Source organism: Papilio machaon, chromosome 1 (genome assembly GCF_912999745.1).
Source record: "Papilio machaon chromosome 1, ilPapMach1.1, whole genome shotgun sequence".
Lineage (NCBI taxonomy): Eukaryota > Metazoa > Arthropoda > Insecta > Lepidoptera > Papilionidae > Papilio > Papilio machaon.
Window position 1 is genome coordinate 534,146 of NC_059986.1, and position 20,795 is coordinate 554,940.

Consider the following 20,795-nt stretch of genomic DNA (forward strand, 5'->3'; position numbering starts at 1 on the left):
TCTCTGTGTACCTTAGAACTACTGAAAGTAGAAGCTTAATATTGAAAATTAATTGATGCGAATTCTTTGAAATCACTGGTTAATAAACAAGGGCACGAGATGCACAAGGTGACGAATTATTGCCAGTGCAGTGCCGTGAGGGCGCGAGTGGACGCCCGTTTGCAATACTGAACTATTATTAATCTACTGAACTGAAAATTAATCTACTATTTAATATTAATAGGTATTTTTAGTATACTAGTTATCGAGTTAAAAGTTCCATCAAATGCAAATTAATTTATCATCGCCTCGTCATCATATTTTGCACACATTCCTACAAAAATGTAGCAAATAAATCTCTTAGTTACTTTTAAAATAACGGTAGTAATCCACCTTCTCTCCATCTAAATTGAATTTACTACTTCATTGTTGTACAACGCTGTCCTATTATCCTGGCGGCGTGTCTGTGGCGTGGCTGCGGTGGTGCGCGGGCGCAGTCTACGCGCGCCTCAGTCCCGGGCCGCTCCTCTCGCCCGACCAAGAAACGTGACAGGTATGTGTACAGCACCTCATAGATATAATCTGCCATTCATCACACACACACACAATCGCCACGATATCACGAGGTCTCGATCTCCAAATGAACGGCAAATTTCTTATTTTTTTTTTAATTGAAAACTGAAAAGACACCAAATATGGACAGTTGTTGCTATAAATACAGTTTCAGTAAATAATTGAATAAAATAAATAAGAAATAAAACAATTATATACTAACTTTGGTATACGACTTCGTCCGCGCCGAATAAAAAAAAACTTAATAGCCTATGTGTTCTTCCAGAATATGGTCCACATCTGTGCCATATTTCATCGAAATCTTTTATGTCAGTTTGGAGATGCGTAGTAACAAAACATTCATCCATCCAAACTTTCGCATTCATAATATTAGTAGCTTGATTTATACAAAGACAAATCATCTGACAAAATTAAATGATTGATGAAGGAAGTGCTTCACTTTGGTTTATCTGACCGTTTCAATCTGATGAATCTTAAAAAATAAGTAAAACAAGAAGGCTTTCAGAAAGATAATTTGTTATTCTTGTCATTTAAGTATACGGATTTTTGTTCTTATCCATCTTCGATTGAAATGAAATTAAAGCGGTCTGAAGATCGAAGTACAGTTTTGAGTGCTATAAAAATGCGTTTTTATTCTACGCATTCGTCTAGTATATTTTTTATATTATAAAGTAGCATGAATTCGCCGAAATAGCGAGGCGACCATTACCCATAAACATCTGGAATTGCGGATGCGTTGCCTACCTTTACTCAACGGAGAAAGGGACGCACAGAAAGAGGATATTTTCCCTTCCTATGCAGCCCCTCCTTTGCCAAATCCACATCCCCTTTCCATCATTTCCTCATAAGAAAAGGGTGGAAGGGAACGTGGATTAAAATAAGGCCTTCGGCACATACACTTATAATATAAAACGCAGAATGACTTCCACTTCACACCTGTTTTCTGTGTGCCTATTTTATTCGAAGCATCCATAACTCTTCTGGTTTCTGTATACAAAAATTCTTAGAGATACAATTTACCATTATCTAATCAAAACCCCATCATGTTAGGTCATCTCATCTTACATTACGTAACATAAAAATTATCATTTATATTTTTGTAGGTACCACACATCATAGGAAAAAGTGAAACTTAATTTCAAACTACGAGTACTATCATATCATAAGCAAGATGACGGTGAAGAAACGACCTTCGGATCTATCGAGCTTGGAGCGGTTCAACATGTATTACAGAGAGAAGGAGCCACCGATGACCGCGGGCCAGAAGGCCAAACGGTTCATCTGGAACCCCAAGACCAAGCAGTTCTGCGGCCGGACCGCCTCCAGCTGGTGTGAGTACATACTTTATTCCTTTATCATCTACAAGTAAATTTTACACTGTTTTCTTGGGTTAAAAGATAATGTTGACGTGCTCGTGAAATTCCAATGCCATCAAACTTGTTTTAATGCATATGTAAAGTTGGATTATGAAAACCATAGTTTTAATGCATTAATTATAAAATAAAACATGATGAACCCATTTGTTGGTGTAATCTGGTGAATGCAATAAGGCGAGGCGAGGCAGTACTCCATTGTACTACTCGCGCACTATTCATATCTGTTGCTGAGCGTATTTCGTATTACTGGAATCAGTTCATGACCTTTTCCTGACAATTATACTAAATATGCTACATATTATAAGTACGGATTGTAGAATAGTCTTTAAAAATTAAATGAAAAAGTCTTTCGAAAGATGCAAAAATAACATTATTTTTTATTTGAATTTTATAAACCGCAACCATGACCAGAAGCTTTACCAATCTTATCGTGGCATTGCAGCATTGAAATATGTCATTACATAATTTTAGTCCTTCTTCAAGTCCACAGGACAGAAGCTTCATGTAGAAATAACTTAGTAATTTACGCTGCCTTTTGCACGTGTTCCATGTTTCCTCCTTTTATTGTCCTTGATACTTATCTTGATAAAGATAACGTAAGTTGATGGTAAAAACCAGAAGACTCACTTGTTAGTTAACCTCCTATTACCATAAAAAAGTAACATGAGTCGGCAAGAAAATTTCCGTTGTCTGTCGTGTGTTGATTCCCATACTCACTTAGAGATGGTACGTCACGAGCGTAGCAAGGCGAGCGCGGCCGGAAGACGGGCCGGCGCGAATTGTCGCAATGAGCTCATTGGTACATCCTGCCCGCGCTGGTCCTCGCCGCCACACACGGCCCGCCGCCGGACTCGCCTCACCAGAAACTAGTTTGCTGTCTTGCCAACATAGCATATGAGGATCACAGTATTTGTTATGAAACAAAAGAATCAATGATTATATACTCTAAGGTTTAAGAATATGGCTCGTTATTATAACCAACTTACATCTTCATCACCTTATTGATGTTTCACGCCGTGTAATGTGAAGGAAGCATTTCAACAAAAGTTCACAATAATCCATAGGATAATCTGAAACTAAATTAAATATGGTTATACTAAGGTACATTAATTTAAAGTTCAATGTAAGGCATGAAAAGTGTTGTTTAAAAACTTGAATCAATCATTTAACTAATATATTTATTTCAATTATTTTTGCAGCAAAAATATCTTTGTTCTACTTCATCTTCTATGCCGCGCTGGCGATCCTGGTGGCAATCTGCATGTGGACATTCCTGCAGCTACTGGACGCGCGCCAGCCCAAGTGGCAGCTGGAGCAAAGCATCATCGGCACGAACCCCGGCCTCGGTTTCCGTCCCACGCCGCCCGAGGTCGCCAGCAGCGTCATCTGGTACAAGGGCAACGACCCCGGCAGCTACCAGTTCTGGGTCAAGGAGTTATCTGAATTCTTAAAAGGTAACATTAGCAAAATATTACTACAATTATGTGTCTAACAGCATAGCTTTAATTCAGATTATCTAAGCAGAATTGTCAAGTGACCTCTAGACAATACGGTTCAAACTCCTACTGTTGAGTTACAGCTTTCGATCGCCGTTTATTCCTTGTTTATCTGTGAAGTGTACAAACGCGACGGCAACAAGGCGGGCGCCGGCCAGAACATCCACAACTGCGACTTCAAGCTGCCAGCACCGGCCGGCAAAGTGTGCGATGTGGACATGAGCGCATGGGGGCCCTGCATCGAGGAGAACGGCTTCGCATACCACAAGTCCACACCATGCGTCTTTCTCAAGCTAAACAAGATCTTCGGTTGGCGGCCTGTCTTCTACAATAGCTCGGACGCCCTACCCGAAGCCATGCCCCAGGACTTGAAGCAACACATCAAGAATATGACTGCCTACGATAAAAATTATGTAAGTTTTCATAAGACCATGTTTATCTGGTAACTATGAATCGATGAAATGTCCTGTTAGTACATAATGTATTGGACTAAAAAGCCTAAATATTCCAGTTTTACATATAAATACCCAAAAACTTTCTCACCAATATAAGCTGACATACATATTTGACCTAGAAATTATGAAGTGAAAAAGAAGGAATTAGGTCATATAAAAATGTTGTGCTTTTTCATAATAAAAGTTTTAGGTTTCTAGTGTACAGCTACGCATTTATATTAACTGCTAAACAGATTAAAGATCTTGCGATACTTTGGCTAAATTAGCCACTTACCAGTCTGAAGCAACCCACACATGCAGCCAAATACTGCATTATTTTTTTCGTCCATAACAAATGTCGCTTTTGTTTTCAGTTGAACATGGTGTGGGTGTCGTGCCAGGGCGAGAACCCGGCGGATCGTGAGAACATCGGGCCCATACAGTACCTGCCATACCGGGGCTTCCCCGGATACTACTTTCCATACACGAACCAAGAGGGATATCTGAGCCCATTAGTCGCTGTACATCTTCAGAGGCCGAAAAGTAAATTATCATAATTATTTATTTACTGTAAATAATTATGTATCCTTTTTCAAGCTTTAGAAGCGATAATTATTAGTAACACATGTAAAATCTGACCAGGCCTTAATTTAAGGTTAAGCCCTCATGTATTATGTCCCCATTTTTTCGTTCTTAATTACATAAATAGCGCATCAAATAAAATAAGGCGATCTGCTGCTCGTTAGCTCCCTCTTCCTATAAAAAAGTACAGATTTTCTTTTGTTTTTTCAAAATATCAGTCATACATGTAATTTATGTTCCAGCTGGCATGTTGATAAACATCGAGTGCCGCGCCTGGGCACACAACATCGTGTACGACCGGCACGAGGGCATGGGCTCCGTGCACATCGAAATTATGGTCGAATAACCTCTCAGCAATACGAAGCGATAATATTACAATAGGGATAGGCTTACATGGCAAAAAACTAAAAATTGTCAATGCACAACAATCTCCCATACTGAAAGTCTTTTAAGACTAGAAAGAAGGCATCGGTTGTTTTGACATTTAAATTGAAATGTTGATTATTTTGTCCCTATTGGTTTAAACAATCTAATGGTATTATAGAGTTAAAAAAATACACTCAAATACAAAATAAAGTCGTTACTTATATAATTACCGTTTTGAACACAATGACTGTACAATAGATAAAATATCAAAATACATAGATAATTTAAATCTGTTATGTACATTTGACTTTAAACTAGGAGATGTTTAAAATAATTTATTAAAGCTTTTTTTGAAGATGTTAAGCAGTGTTATTATTATTTCCTATGTTTTGTGTATCTACAGACATTCAATTCAATAACTAAAGCGATTAAATCTTTCTCTCTCTCCGCGCAACGTATCCTCAATGCTGAGGGCCGCAACCTCTCCTCTCGACCCTCTCACGAAGGGTGGTTCTCCACTCTGTGCGGTTCTCGGCGATATGGATGGCATTATGTATGCTGGAGTCGATTAAATCGAGATAACAAATTATATAACTCCTTTCAATAAAAAATATATATCTTTTAAATACATTTATTATAATAAACATTGAACAACAGTATGCCAACACGAAGCAGTCACACCTCACTGAATAAATAATAAAATTTTCTAAAAATAAATACAATTTCAGTATCCTTGCAAACTGTTATTCAGGCAAGTGTTGCTGTGGATTTTCTCTGTTAAAACATGTGTTTTTTACAGTTTTATCTTCGTGCTTTTGTAGAGTTTCACCTCATTTTCATATTTATTTTGATACGCTTCATCCAGTATAATCCCTAAATAATAAAAATTAAGTACATTCATACAAACTTATCGGTATAAAATTTGCTACTTAACATCGAGTTTGCACAAGTTTACACAAGTTTGCACAAGTTTGCACAAATTTGCACAAGTGTCACATAAGGCACATAACAACTAACAAGCTACATACATAAATGGGGTGGAACTTCTTATACCAAATACATAACCCTATTATGTATTAAATACGAGTTAATTAAATATTTAACTCCAATACTTAATTTTATTAAAAAAAAACTTGAAGTTAAATCTTTAAATATTATGTGCATTTCTTGTTATAAGTGAGTTCCAAACCCGTGATCGTAAGTACTAGAGATGTATTGGTCCCGATGTTCAGTCGATCATGATCTCCAGATGAGTAGAACCGAGTCTCTCCTTGAGGCTCTCCGTGTAGCGGATGTTGCGGGCCCACGCGCGGCAACGAATATTGATGATCTGGTGTACTGTGGAATAACACAACGTTTACTTATGATAATACCCTCATAATAAAGTAGCAGCCTTGGTAGTTAAGAAGCAAATAAACGCACATATGAATCAACGGCATATTGGTATTAAGCTTCGAATACTACACTAAGATAAGCCTTCCCGATGCGCAACAATTCAATACAAGAAGTTATAAATACATACGAGTAGGATTTAGTAGTTGCACGGCGACTAGCGGGCTGAGATAACCGGGTGTATTGTCGTAAGGGAAGTAGGTCTCTGGCAGTCCGGGATAGGGCCAGTAGCGCAGCGGGCCTAGCGCCTCCACGTCTGCTGGCCGCTCGCCCGCACACGACACCCACACCTTGCGACGCTGCAACACGTACCAATTAACTTACTTGTAATGTAATCTCGCTAAATTCATACTTGATTGGTAATGTAAAGGTGGTAGAGTAACCAATAGATATCAAGTATTTCTATTGCATTAGGTAAAATGGTAGATGAAAAGGACATAACTGTAACGCTCTTGAAGATGGCTAGAGAAAAAGTTACAATGGTAGTTATGAATTTTAGTTTTTAGTTAGAAATTTTAAGGGCCGCCTTAATGCTAAATGATGAAAGAGAAAGAAATCCAAGTCAGTGCTGTGCTAATTTCAACGAAGCTGACCTCTTGAGGTGTAGTCGTCTTGTTGATGTACTCCTTGATGTCTGGCGGCATGCCGGGCGGCAGCGTCGCAGGATCGTCGTAGAAGATGGGATTCCAGTCGTACAACTGAAACGTTAACGTTACTTCTTTGTTTACTGCACATACATTTAGAGTTGTTAAGTTTTACTTAATCATTCCTTGTGTGCCTACCCTCAATCGACGAAGGAGGAGACGCATAAAAAGAAAATATTTAACCTTCCTATGCATCTCTTCGTTCATCAAACATTATGGTGAACAGGTTATAAATGTATTACCTTATTTAGTTTTATGATGATACAGGGCGTCCTGGTGGGGTAGCCGTAGGCATGCTTGTGGGCGCAGGGCCCCAGCAAACTGGTGTTGAAGGCGCACACTTCTGCACGCGGCGGCTTCACCTCCCCGCACTCGCGCTGGTTCTCACCCCTCGTCACCAGCAGCGATTTGTTCTCGTACGCTGCGGATTGATTGGTAACATTTTTAAGATGTGAAATCCACTTATTTTATATGTTACAGCACAGTTTTGGCCAAAATATTTTTATATAAAAGGTATTGTCTTCCTTCTGGACTCACAATCTTTAATTGGTCACTGAGGGAAACTCTTATTGTAGATTAGACTTATAAGAAGCTTTGTTAACTTTCATAATAAACAAATAAGAAACGATTTCAAATTCTACGAGCAATAAATTATTTTTAAACCATATTTCAAGGCTCTATACTATAGTCTCCTATAAATTTGGCATACATTTGTCCTCGGTTTCGATCAGACATAACCCACAAGCCACTCAATCGCCCTATATTTGTGGCATCGTAAAAGCGTAGCAATAAAATATGATGTGGCGTACTCACGTGCAAGGAATTGGTCGATGTTTCGAACGTACTTGTCGTACTGCGAGGCGTTATCCGCATCGTACCAGATCAGCGCACCCTCCTCGAAAACCAGCGGACGGTGACCCATGCCGGGGTTGTCACCTGAAGATTTTTAAATACAATTATTTTTATAGTAACTTTCACAGAGTTAACAATAAACTAGTTAGTAAATGAAAAGCCATAAAGAAAAACGCAAATCGGAGTTTATGTTCTTAGTTCTTTAAATTAAATATATCAATGAGTGGCTTATTTGTGGGTCAGAAAGTAATTTATCTATTGTTTATTAAGGGCCGATGTACACGGACCGCTTCAAGAATTCGACATCGGCAGTTTCAAGCAGTTGTCGAAAATGTCTTCTGGTCTGTCGAAACATGTGACCTTTTACCTATTATGGAGTCAGCGAGGGTGAAGTACGGTATCTTGTCGTCCATGGTGGCGAGCAGGCCACACATGCAGATGGAGAAGAAGATGATGATGCAGATATACATAACTAAGTAGATCAGACCTATTACACCTGCAACAACAATATTCACTCTTTTATCATGCACAATTGTTAGATGTTAAATTACAAGAACTCTTTACATATTCGCTTCTGACTATATCGAATGCATTTTTAACCTTCGATTCCAGTAAAAACATTCCGAATTTATTATTTACTTTAATTCCTTTCTTAATGTATGTTATTCATAATCTATATATATAAAAGAAAGTTGTATTAGTAACAATATTTATAACTCAAGAACGGTTGAATCGATTTGACTGAAAATTGGTGGGCAGGTAGATTAGAACCAGGAAACGGACATAAGATAACTTTTACCTCGTTTTCTATTTTTTTATTCCGCGCGGATGGAGTCGCGGGTATAAGCTAGTTTTTAATAAAAAGTATTTCTGTATTCTACACAAAGTGCATTTAATTCAACATAAGAATATAAACGTTACAATGACAAATGTTTATTGTATAAAATTGTTAACGCAAGCATTTGTTGCGTGCCTGTTAGCACCTCTCTGTCAAACGATAATGATACAACGAGCTCTATTAAAAGCCTTCTTAACGTAAGTTTCCACTGGTGAAACATCTGTAATATTCAACACTCTAGGTACATTTGAAAAAACAAAGATGACAACATATACCTATAGACGTGCTTCAGCAGTGGAAATTCACGATTATTCTGTCAACAAACATTGTTATTGTTTCATTAGAATCTTTTATTTTGTTTATTTAATATAAGATGCATTGAAGTTTATATTCATTCTGTGATGCAGAGGAACCTTCAGTCATAGTGGTTTGTGATTTAACATCAGTCGAGAATTATGACACCCTTGAATAACCACGAAAGTATACCACGACTGTTTTAGCAGAATTGTAGGGCAGCTTAAGATTATAAAAATGTAGTACTAACATATCGATTAAGGAAACGTATTATGGAAGCAATTAAAAGACATTTTTCCGTACAAAGACTTGAATAAACATTTCTAATCGAGCAATAAAGTGAATGAAGCAATTTCATTATAGCTTTTATCGAAGCCTCTCCCAAGGTGCGTCATTGTGGCGGAGGGAGGTCGGGGCGAGGAGGAGGTCGCCACCCCCGCCTTGAATAAACTACCGTACTTGATGTACAGACAAACAACAGTATGTAATATGTTTTATATAGTTCGCTCGTTACCAAGCCGTATTCCTATTTTCGTTTACGACTTGACGCAGGTTGGTAGATTTGAACGTTTTATGAGGTCAGTTTTTTTAGTGGCAAAGTTATTTCATATTTATATTTTAGTAACTCTATGTCTAGAGATGGTAAAATACTCTAATAATTAATGGTAAGTCTTATCTATAAAGCAAAAGTAAATAAATATTTTAGGTACGCTTTAAGAAAAGAGATAGGTTAGGTTAGGTTAGTAGTTAATGCCACGGACCTGCTCGGTTGTCCGAGTGGGCGGAGAGGTGAACTCCGACGTGGCGCGTCCCCTGGTGGTGGATAGGGGAATGCCCCGGCTGTGTGCCGGGGTAGGGCGTTAGCCCCGCGAACCAAACACTAATGTGGAAGGAGCGCCTTGTGGTGCTCTCTCGAGGGTTGCTGCCCGGACTCTTCCGGTACTTCTCTGATCATCAGAGTGGACTACGGGAGTCTGGGTAACAACGGCGCGGCGTGCCCGCTGGTCCTTATGGCCAGGGGTGCTGGCTTCGGCTGCCGTCGGGCAACCCGTAAGTCCGCATTGAGCGGAACCGGGGGCTCTGTGCATGTAGCATGGGGCCGCGAGGAAGAAAACCTCTATAAAAAATCACCCCAATTCCAAGCTTCGTCGCCCGGCGATGGGATGCATGACTGGTGGGAGACCAGTAGTGAGGGCGGCACTACCGGGGGGGGTTTTTCTGGGGAAGACAAAAATGGAAAGCACGCCGAACAAACAAACTACCCGGGAGGGTCCCGCTTGCGGGGAATCCCTTGGTGGGTCGGACAGCCGGCCCATCGGCCCCAGCGTATACGGGGGGGCCATTCGACGTGTGGAGGAGGAAGGTAGTGTAGGAGGATGTACAGGAGGGAGTGCAGGAGGAAGTGCTGGAAGAAGTACAGGAGAAAGTGTGGGAGGAAGATTCTGGGAGGAGAGACAAGAAGAGGGTGAGGGGATGGAAGTGGAGAACCATGGGGCAGTGGCGGAGTCCGACTGCAGCCTCATAACTGTCGAGAGCGGGCCGATATCGGATTCCTCGGCAGCCATACCTGGGGCCAAAAGGCCCAGACTCAGTGAAGGCTCCACGGACGAGGAGGGGAGAACGGCGTCTCGCTTTAGAGGAAAGGGGCGCCAACTACTGAGAAGAGCTGCGGCTGCGGCTAAGGAGGAAGACCTCATAAAGGAGGCCGACATTGCCCGCTTCCGACGGGAGACTCGGAATAAGGCTTTCTCCCAGCCTGGCCAGGGGCTTAACGAAAGGCACGCGGCCCAGCTTAAGGAGCAGGTGCAGGAGGACTTGGATATAATCACCAAGGTGGCGACCAAGTCCTCCAACCTGAAGGGCACATTTGTGCGGGCCCTGAAAGACGCTGCGGCATCCATTAAGGAGGCTGTAGAAGTCCTCGGAGCCCGCACCACAACGGATGAAACGCGGCAACTGCAGGCGGCTAATGACCGCCTGAAGGCTGAGATGGCTGACCTCCGTAAGGAGCTAGCTGATCTGAAGGAGGAACTGCGGCAACGAGGTTCCGCATCCTCTCACCCGGACGTGACGGAGAAGGCCGCCCCCGCATCACGGCCTTCACAAGGCATACCCTCCGTGGAGGAGATATGTCGCACAGTGTTGGTTCAGGTGGGCGGAATGATGAATGCCCGCCTGGCCTCACTTGAGGACAGACTTCTCCCCGAGAGGACTCTGCGGCCGCCACTGGCGGCAGATAAGAAAAAGGACGGGCGTACTTACGCTGCTACGCTTTCCAGGCAGTCGTCTACGCCAGCCCTAGGACACCAGGGGCTGGCCAGGCAGAAGGCGCAGCAAGCGATAGTCCAACCCGGCCCCAGCGGAGTAAGGCGATTAGTGCCTCCCGCGCCATCGCAGCGGCCATCGGGCTCTGCGCAGAGTCAGCTCGTCGCAGAGCTAGCTACTTCCTCCCCGCCTGCCGTTGGCAACAAAGGGAGGAAGAAGAAGAAAAAGAAGAAGAAAAAGAAGAGATCGCCATCGGAGAAGCAGCAATCGCAGCCCGCGGCGGAGGAATGGAGGAAGGTTGAGCCCAACAAAAGGGCCAAGGACAAGGGAGGTGCCTACAAGCTCCGCACGCCCCGGTCGTCAGCTGTGGTTCTGACGTTGCAACCGGGGGCAGTAGAGAGGGGCGCGACCTACGCGAGCGTGATCGCCTTGGCAAAGGAGAAGATCAATCCGGCCGACTTCGGAGCTCAGGGTGTCCGTCTTCGGAAAGCGGTAAATGGGGGTCGAGTTTTTGAATTCCCCGGTGCCTCCAGTGGCGATAGGGCGGACTCCCTGGCCCAACGGCTGCGGGAGGTCTTAGGTGAGGAGGTCGTCCGGGTCTCCCGACCGACAAAGTCGGTAGCCCTGCGGGTCTCAGGCCTGGATGACTCAACCACCAAAGCCGAGGTAGTCGCCGCGGTCGCTGCAGCGGGAGGGTGCCCTGCCGAGCAGCTGCGGGCTGGCGAAGTGTCGACAGGCCGAGACGGACTGGGATCAGTGGTGATCCAGTGTCCAGTCGCGGCTGCGAAAAAGGTTGTGACTGGTGGCCGAATACTCGTGGGCTGGGTATCTGCTCAGGTGAAGCTGATGGACGCCCGGCCCCTAATGTGCTACAGGTGCTTCAGAACCGGGCACATATCTGTCCAGTGCCAGGAGGGGGTTGATCGCACCGATCTATGTTTCCGATGCGGTCAACCGGGGCATAAAGCTCGCGGATGTTCTGCTGCGCTGCACTGCGTGGTCTGCGCGGCGGCGGGCATACCAGCGGAGCATCGAGTGGGCAGCAGGTCCTGTGTCCCACCCAAGGGCAAGAGTAAGGGAGGCGGGGATGGCCTGAGCCCGGTGGCCGGACAGCCCTCTTCCCCACCCCAGCAGGCGGCATCGCCGGGGGCAGAGGTGGTTGCTATGGTTGAAGGATAGTGATGGACCTAAACTTCCTCCAGGCAAATATAAACCACTGCGCCAGAGCTCAGGACCTGCTGTTCCAGAGCATGGCGGAGTGGATGATCCACGTTGCGGTGGTAGCCGAGCCCTACCGCGTGCCGTCTGGGGATGATTGGGTGGGAGACGCTGATGGCCTTGTGGCAATAACCTCCCGGTCCATTGCGGGTTCCCCGGGCTTCGTTGACGTCATCCGAGGCCGGGGTTATGTTTCCGCTCTTGTCGGCGACATCACAGTGGTCGGAGTGTATTTCTCTCCGAATCGGAGCCTCGCCGACTTCGAGGAGTTCCTTTCGGAGGTCGGCGTCCTGATAGGCAGAAGTCGCTCCACCCGCGTGCTCATCGCGGGGGACCTCAACGCCAAATCCGTGACGTGGGGGTGCCCGGCGACGGACCCTCGTGGACAGGAGCTGGAAGAATGGGCGACAGCGACCGGACTCATGGTCCTCAACCAGGGGTCGGTCAACACGTGCGTGCGGCGCCAAGGCGGTTCCATTGTTGACGTCACCTTCGCCGATACCGTCTTGGCACGCCGTGTTCGTGGCTGGCAGGTGGTCGAGGACGTGGAGACGCTATCGGACCACCGGTACGTGAGGTTCGGCATCTCCGCGTCTCCATCCAACCCGAGTGGCCCAGACCGGCCCCTGAGCGGGGAGGGTCCACGCTGGTCGCGGTCGCGGTTGGACCGGGACTTCCTGACTGAGGTTGCTCTCGTCGAGGCATGGTTTTCTGCGCCACGGGCGACCAACATCGCCGAGGTTCGCGAAGAGGCGGCACGCTTGGGAGCAGCCATGACGCGCATCTGCGATGGGGCCATGCCCAGGGTCCGCTCTATCCCCTCGAGGCAGCCGGTGTATTGGTGGTCCGAGGAACTCACACTGCTGCGCGGTTCCTGCGTGGCAACCAGACGCCAATACACCCGATACCGCCGGCGTAGACGCCGAAATCCGGCGGAAGAGGAGCGGCTCTACTCCCTCTACAGAGGTGCGGTCAAGGCGTTGCGAACGGCCATCGGCGTGGCCAAAGGCCGCGCGTACGACGAGATACTGGGGACTCTGGATAGGGATCCGTTTGGGAGACCTTACAAGACGGTACGGAGAAAACTCCGGTCCAGGGCCCCTCCCATTACCCGAAGTCTTCAGCCTCTCGTTGTGGAGTCGATTGTTGCGAGTCTGTTCCCGCATAGAGCCGAGTACGAGGCGCCTCGCATGGCGCCTTCCACCGTAGAGGGAGGAGAGAACCTAGGCGTACCACCAGTTACGGAGGGGGAGCTAAGAGCGGCGATTTGGCGCATGCGCACAAAAAACACCGCCCCCGGCCCCGACGGTATCCCCGGCCGTGCCTGGGCCCTAGCATTAGGGCCGCTGGAACCGTGGATCCGGGCTCTGTTTCAGGCCTGTTTAGAGCAGGGTCAGTTCCCGGGGGAGTGGAAAAAGGGTAAATTGATACTCCTCAGGAAGAACGGCCGCCCGGCTCACGAGTCATCGGCGTACCGACCCATCGTATTGCTGAATGAGGTAAGCAAGCTCTTTGAGCGTGTAATTGCTGCTCGCCTCATTCGTCACTTGGAGACGGTGGGGCCGGATCTCAGCGCCAATCAGTATGGCTTCCGCAGGGGCAGATCCACCATTGACGCAATTGCGCGGGTGAGGGCCCTTGCGGAGAGTGCGGTGTCCCGGGGGGAGGTGTTGCTGGCGGTGTCTCTTGACATCTCTAACGCCTTCAACACTCTGCCCTGGAGCTGCATTAGGGAGGCGCTGGGGTACCACGGTTTTCCTTTGTACCTCCGTAGGATCGTGGCGGCCTACCTCTCCGAGCGATCGGTCGGTTACCCAACCAGCAGTGGCTGGTCGCAAAGGGTGATGATGTGCGGTGTTCCACAGGGTTCGGTCCTTGGGCCGCTCCTGTGGAACATCGGATACGACTGGGTGCTGCGCGGGACCGTCCCTGGGGGTGTCAGCGTCGTGTGTTACGCCGACGATACCCTCGTGACGGCTCGGGGCAGCACTGACAGGGAAGCCCGTTGCAGGGCGACAGCCGGTGTGGCCCATGTGGTGGCCAGGATCCGAGGAATGGGCCTGGAGGTTGCCTTGAGTAAGTCTGAGGCCCTGTACTTTCATGGGCCTCGACGAGCACCTCCTACTCAGTCCGAAGTGGTTGTGTGCGGAGTTTCCATCGGCGTCGGGTGCACGATGAAGTACCTGGGACTCGTCCTCGACAGCCGATGGAAATTCGAGGAGCACTTCCGGCGGTTGGCCCCCAAGCTTCTGGGTGCGGCTGGAGCCCTGAGTCGGCTCCTTCCAAACCTGGGCGGTCCGGGTTTGAGATGTCGCCGCCTGTACATAGGAGTGGTGCGGTCCATGGCGCTCTACGGAGCGCCTATCTGGGCGGAAACTCTGACCGCCCGGACTCGGGCCCTACTGCGTGCACCGCAGAGGGTCATGGCGGTCAGAGTGATACGCGGGTATCGCACGATCTCGTGCGAAGCAGCCTGTGTGCTGGCGGGGATTCCACCCTGGGACCTGGACGCTGAGGTGCTCTCGGGTGCCTACTGGCGGAGGGCGGAGGCCCGACTTCGGGGGGAACACCCTTCGCCAGCTCAGGAGAGTGCATGGCGGCGGGCGGCGGAGGCCGAACTCATCGCTGAGTGGCGAGAGCGGCTACTGACGCCGTCTGCTGGCCATCGCACCGTCGAGGCGGTCCGGCCAGTTCTTGAGCTCTGGGCGGGTCGGAAGCACGGGGCTCTTTCGTTCCGTCTTGTGCAGGTCCTCTCAGGGCACGGATGCTTCGGGAGGTATCTGTGCCGGATTGCGCGACGAGAGCCTAGTACGGTGTGCCATGAGTGCGGCCATGCGGAAGATACGGCCCAACACACTTTTGAGTCGTGCGTGTACTGGTCGACCCAGCGGGCTGCACTCGTGGCAGTGGTAGGGACGGACCTCTCGTTGCCCGCAGTCGTTAATGCGATGGTGAGCAGCGAGAGGTCGTGGAACGCTGTCGCCTCCTTCTGTGAGGAGGTGATGGAGCTGAAGGAGGCGGCAGAGCGGCAGCGGGAGGAAGACGCATTCGCGGACCCTGTTCGTCGCCGAAGAGCAGGGGGCAGGCGACGTGCACACGACCGCCGTCTGCCCCCCTAGTGGTAGGGCTCCTGGCGATAGAACCTACCATCGCCACCTATCAATGAGATGGGAGACGCACCTCGATGTTCCGGGTGCGTCTCACTGTAAGGTGGAGGGACTCCTCGTCCCAAAATAAGACGAATCCGCCTTGGCGGACGGCGCTGGCTGGGTTGCGGATGATTGCGCAAGTGTTCCCGCGACCCAGTCACTAGGCGACGTGAAGAGCATCGTTGGGTTTTAGTGGGTATTCGGTCACATCCCATCTCGTGGCTGGCGAGTCCCACATACCCTCCTGGAAACGGGAGGGATGCGCAAACGCATTTCCCAACATTAAAAAAAAAAAAAAAAAAAAAAAGGTTAGTAGTTAATAGTTTTACATCTGAAGTTCTAAAGACATCGTATATATTTCTTTTATTTACATTAAATGTTAGTTAACATTTGTAGGACATTGCATGCCACAGAGCAATAGAGATCGAAGTAATACTGTTTACCTACCGTCACTTATTGCGGACAAACGAAGTTAATTTACTGGACAAAGCAAATGTTAGCACAGGGGACAACTGAACATATGAGGATATATTTCGTTACGTGAAGTATGTGTATACCTGTTCAAATAATTTACTAGTGACAGAGAGACTACTCCATCAAATATAATTGCAACATAGATAGTCATTTAAAGGTTCAAAATCTCTTGTCAAACCTATCACAAATATTCTAATGACTAGAAAACTAGATATAGTTTTCAGAATGTAAAAGAAACTAGAGCATACTGTATTAACTCTTGTTTTATTTTATCAATATGTAAGAGCCAGTAGAGTGTTATTAGGGCAACATAAAGCAGTCTAGAATACCTAACGTCTTGCACTATTATTAGATGCGTGTGTAGTTTTCAGTGTGCGTTTAGCTGTGGTTTATGTGGAAGAATAAACAGCCCATGACCCGCTATTTCTGTGTGCAAACTGATGGTTGGGAGGACGGCAAGTGCGGCGAGGTCGCCGTTTGGAGTCAATGTTGCTAACTAACCAATCAAGCAGATTTTGCAAGTGGACAATATAGATTTAAAAATCGGGGGTAAGCTTGTCTGTCAGACTTTCATTTAGGGTGACATTATCCCTACTTTATAACTCCTCCCTGACATCTACAAGCGAACTAAATAAGATTCAGTACTTAATATTTTCTTTCTTTTGACAGTGGAGTATAATTAGGTGATGAATAAAGTTATCTATATACTGCACCTTTCTTCTCAGTTTTTTCTTTTAAAAGTCTAAATAACTTTACGAAAAAGACTACAAGGCAACAAAATCCCGATCTAACTCTTCTACAGCTGTGTTTTGGAGCTTTTTAAGTTACTATGACGCCAATTTTCAAATCTTTCAGACATCACTCTCGTCTACAAATTACTTTTCAGTTGATTGTTATCACTTGATAACATTTTAACTATCAAGTATCAATCATTCATCCCATACTAATAAATGCCTTCATACCCACTTTATAGCGACTATATCCAAGAATAAATAAATGTCATTCAAGACGTATTGTCATCCTTTTTTAACCCCGTGGAATTAACAGAGACAACTATATATATTAACATACTAGCAACATACTAGCTGTCAAAGGCATGTTAAAAGTAAAATAACAGCTTCATACTTCATGCGGAGATAATGTGTAATAGAAAACAAGCCATTACTCTTCATCTTTCTACGAATTTCTGAAGTTAACCTGAATTCAAATAAAATATTAAACAATTTTGTAGAACATTTCAAATCTCTGCGTGATTTACGATCGGGTTTTTGGTTTAAAATAGTCGCGGCGTATCGACGTGATTCACTCCGATCTTTCGTCTGCTTATATGTGATATATTGGATTGGTTTAGATTTGACACGTGGAAAATGTGATGCAAATCACTGGCAGGATTAAACACTCTGGACGATATTAAAGTAAAAAAGAAGCAATTAAAATATATCTGTGGAGGGAAGAAGTTCTAATTATTCTGAAAAAAAACGAATAAGTATAAAAAACCATTTCGTCTATATATGCACTAAAAGTCTTCATTTTGTCCAAAAATGTAAAACTTTATTAAGCGTTAACTTACTGCCATACACACAGTCATGTAATGAAATCTTTAGATACTGTGAGTTTGATAAATCTTCACTAAGGGATTGCTGAATTGATCAAACTACTCTTGTAGCCGTTAATGGTTAATAAATTTACATTATAATTTAGTACAAATTCTTTCAAACATCTTGGCTGCCCAAGGTGATATGCGCGCTGCGCAGTGCCCTCCCTCCGCATCCCGTTACACCGAGCTATACCTAGAATTGTGATCTGCACAGCGATACGCGCGAACTTAAGTGCTGTCAAGATATCTGAAAACATTTATATTCGATCCGAAAATCAAAGGATAACATAGCAAAACTAACCACAACACTATCAGTTAAAAATAAAAGTAAGTACTTAGGCATTTATATATTGCTTTAATATCGTATGACAGGAGCGAGGCTGGACCAAACCGCAACCGATAAAATGTAACCGTAGAATTCCACTGCCGCCGTTATATTTGTGTTAATACACATTATACAAGTAGTTCAGGTAGCATCACATTACTATTTTATTTAACAAGGTTCCATTTTAACCTTGCGTCAATAAAACCTCACGTTAAGAATCTCCAGCAACAGGTCACAGAGGGTCTCGGTGTTTTCCATTGGAGATCCTCGCAATCGCTCTTAAGCGTGACTATCAAGTAGATTTTAATAGATAAACATCTGGTTTACACTTGTCCTTAATCTAAAAGGCATTAGCAGCTCCGGTAAGTACTGAAAATTACAGTTCTAAATGTATTGATTTGTTTATTCTTCCTTCGTTTAAGAAAACAATTTTAAAACTAGAAATAAATTCATATTTCAAGGTGAAATTAAAATAACATAAATTTATAGGAATTACTTTGATGTAAACTGTATCCGGGTTGTAACAATTTTGACGTGTGGATGACGTCATCGCCTAAATTTCGCAAAGCCGGTTTACGGGAAGGGTAAACATTGGTGAAGGCAAAGTGAATCTCGTCACAGGAATAAATTGCCTCTTATCTATAAACCACATCAAGTTCAAATATATTTTACCCAAAGGGATTTCCGTCATTTATAAAACTAAACGTAGTAATACGTGCAATCCTTACTAATATAAATGCGAATGTTTAGATGGATGGATGGATGTTTGTTTGAAGATATCTCCGAAATGGCTCAACGGATTTCGATGAAATTTGGCATAGATGTAGATCATAGTCTGGAAGAACACATAGGCTATTTATTATGTTTTTTTAATTCTGCGCGTACAGAGTCGCGGGCGACTGCTAGTATTTTATAAAGAAGAAAATGCATTCAAAGAAAAAAAATAATACTAAATACTATTTAGTCTTTTATTTTTACTTCTACTATAGATTTGAAATATTAAATAGTGCTTTTAATATAGTCTGTTATTCCACACATGAAGAAGGAAAATAACAGATCATATTTTAATCCGATTTTCATTTCGATGGTTGGAGTTCGATTCCTTATTCAATTTGGGGTAATAAGCTTCCGAACTAAGCTTAAATTCAGAATCTGTTTAAAAGACATTTAAGGATTATTTTTTACCTCACCTGAACATTTCGAAATTTAATAAAATTTCATAAACCAATAATGTTTCAGCTATAAAAGTTTTCTTAAATATGTAAGAAACTTACCCCATCTATGTGCCGTTCGTCCTAAGAAGGTTCTTTCCTCGGGGTTCCATATCGCGTAACGTATCTTCTGCAGTAGAGGACGCTGCGGCGGGCGGCGGCAGTAGTTGACCACTCCGTTTGCCTTGTCGGCGCCCATCCTGCGCGCTGCCTCACGATGCACTGACACGCTGCCTCCGACGCGCCCAACCACGTACATATTGCGAAGCTACGCAACTTTTGTACCTAAGTTCATTTTACTTCTGAGAGACTATGTACTTAAAAACTTAACAAAAAAATGTATGTAGTACATTTGTGATCTATCATAACCCATACATCTTACTAATATTATAAATGCGAATGTTTAAATGGATGGATGGATTTTTGTTTGAAGTTATCTCCGGCACGGCTCAACGGATCTTAATGAAATTTTGCACAGATGTAGAACATAATCTGGAAGAACGCATAGGCTACTTATTAAGTTTTTTTTTTAATTTCGCGCGGACGGAGTCGCGGACTACAGCTAGTACTTTAATAAAGACATACTTTAGGTAGGCTAGGTAACAAACTTACGGATACTAGACAACTCTATTTGCCATCTGCGTACATAATCTATGTCAAAAGGTCGCTATCCGCCCAAATCTAGTGGCAACTGGCGCCGCCCGCCCGCCCCGGCACTCCGGTAACATTTATCCCTCCATCCGCCCTCACACCGCCCCGCACCGGCTACTTAGCTAAGTAACCTCCCGGTTGACACTGACATACACCGGAATATAACTTACCTGGATTAATAGGTAAGGTTCTATTGCTGCTATGTGAACACTATTATTAGATGGACTGACATAAACCAATATGTTCAATCTAACGGTTTATTTCCACTGCACAAAACTGCGCAAATTGTACAAAAGCTTTGATTTAAGAGAAGAGAAAAGATTGTAATCTCTCGGACGGATGAAGGGACTTACAAAATGATATAATTTCCGATTCCTACGCATCGCCTACTCCCACAAATCCACTTTCCCTTCCCATCTATTCCATATAAGAAAAGGGTGGGGAAGGGAAATAGGACTAAAATTAAGATTAATTTAATCTTTAGTTTGAATCCAAATGTTTGTCGTGTATCAAGGATTTTAAACAAAATGTAAAGCTGTTAGATGACGCCTGATAGTGTACATATAATTTATTAAACGTACACTAAGAGAGACCATTTAACCATTCTGAGTACGGCAGTGAAAGTCGCTCGTTTGGTTTAAATCTAATGAGAAATGGATTTAACAAACATATAAAATAAAACGCATAAATATTAATTGTTGTTTTATTTAATCTATTTATTACAAATAAATAAACGAATTCATACCAAAAAATTATAACAAACATTCGAATAATATTCTATTTTGTATAATTTACAAAACTATTTTTTTAGGAAATACTTATCCTATGAATTTTTTACAACATTTGTAATTATTAAAAAACTAACATAATTTCATAATAAATATGTTATATATTACCTAAATACGAACATAGATTTTAGGTATTCAAGAAGGAAATGCAAATATCTATTGGTAAAATAAATTTTACTCTAAAGAAAAAGCATTTTTCGACTTACAGAATTAAACTTATCAAACATAATTACAGGTAAATAATAAATAAGGAATAAAAGCCAAACAAACATAGACAATTTTGGTATTAAC

General features: G+C 44.2%; 2 protein-coding genes across 2 annotated transcripts; one reads left to right on the top strand and one right to left on the bottom strand.

Annotated features, from left to right (window-relative positions):
- Positions 1-521: 521 nt before the first annotated feature.
- On the top strand, positions 522-4,791 carry LOC106712777 (sodium/potassium-transporting ATPase subunit beta-2-like). Its single transcript, XM_014505418.2, has 6 exons — positions 522-532; positions 1,656-1,883; positions 3,128-3,382; positions 3,545-3,837; positions 4,233-4,401; positions 4,683-4,791. The coding sequence occupies exons 2-6, from the start codon at positions 1,724-1,726 to the stop codon at positions 4,784-4,786; spliced, it is 981 nt and encodes a 326-aa protein (XP_014360904.2). The 5' UTR covers positions 522-532; positions 1,656-1,723; the 3' UTR covers positions 4,787-4,791.
- Positions 4,792-5,648: 857 nt separating this feature from the next.
- On the bottom strand, positions 5,649-19,340 carry LOC106712819 (sodium/potassium-transporting ATPase subunit beta-1). The gene is made up of 7 exons (XM_014505472.2): positions 19,129-19,340; positions 8,062-8,190; positions 7,656-7,778; positions 7,085-7,263; positions 6,792-6,896; positions 6,329-6,497; positions 5,649-6,144 (listed from the first exon to the last, which is right to left on the bottom strand). Exons 1-7 carry the CDS (start codon positions 19,322-19,324, stop codon positions 6,035-6,037), a joined length of 1,011 nt encoding a protein of 336 aa, XP_014360958.2. The 5' UTR covers positions 19,325-19,340; the 3' UTR covers positions 5,649-6,034.
- Between the last annotated feature and the right edge of the window lie 1,455 nt (positions 19,341-20,795).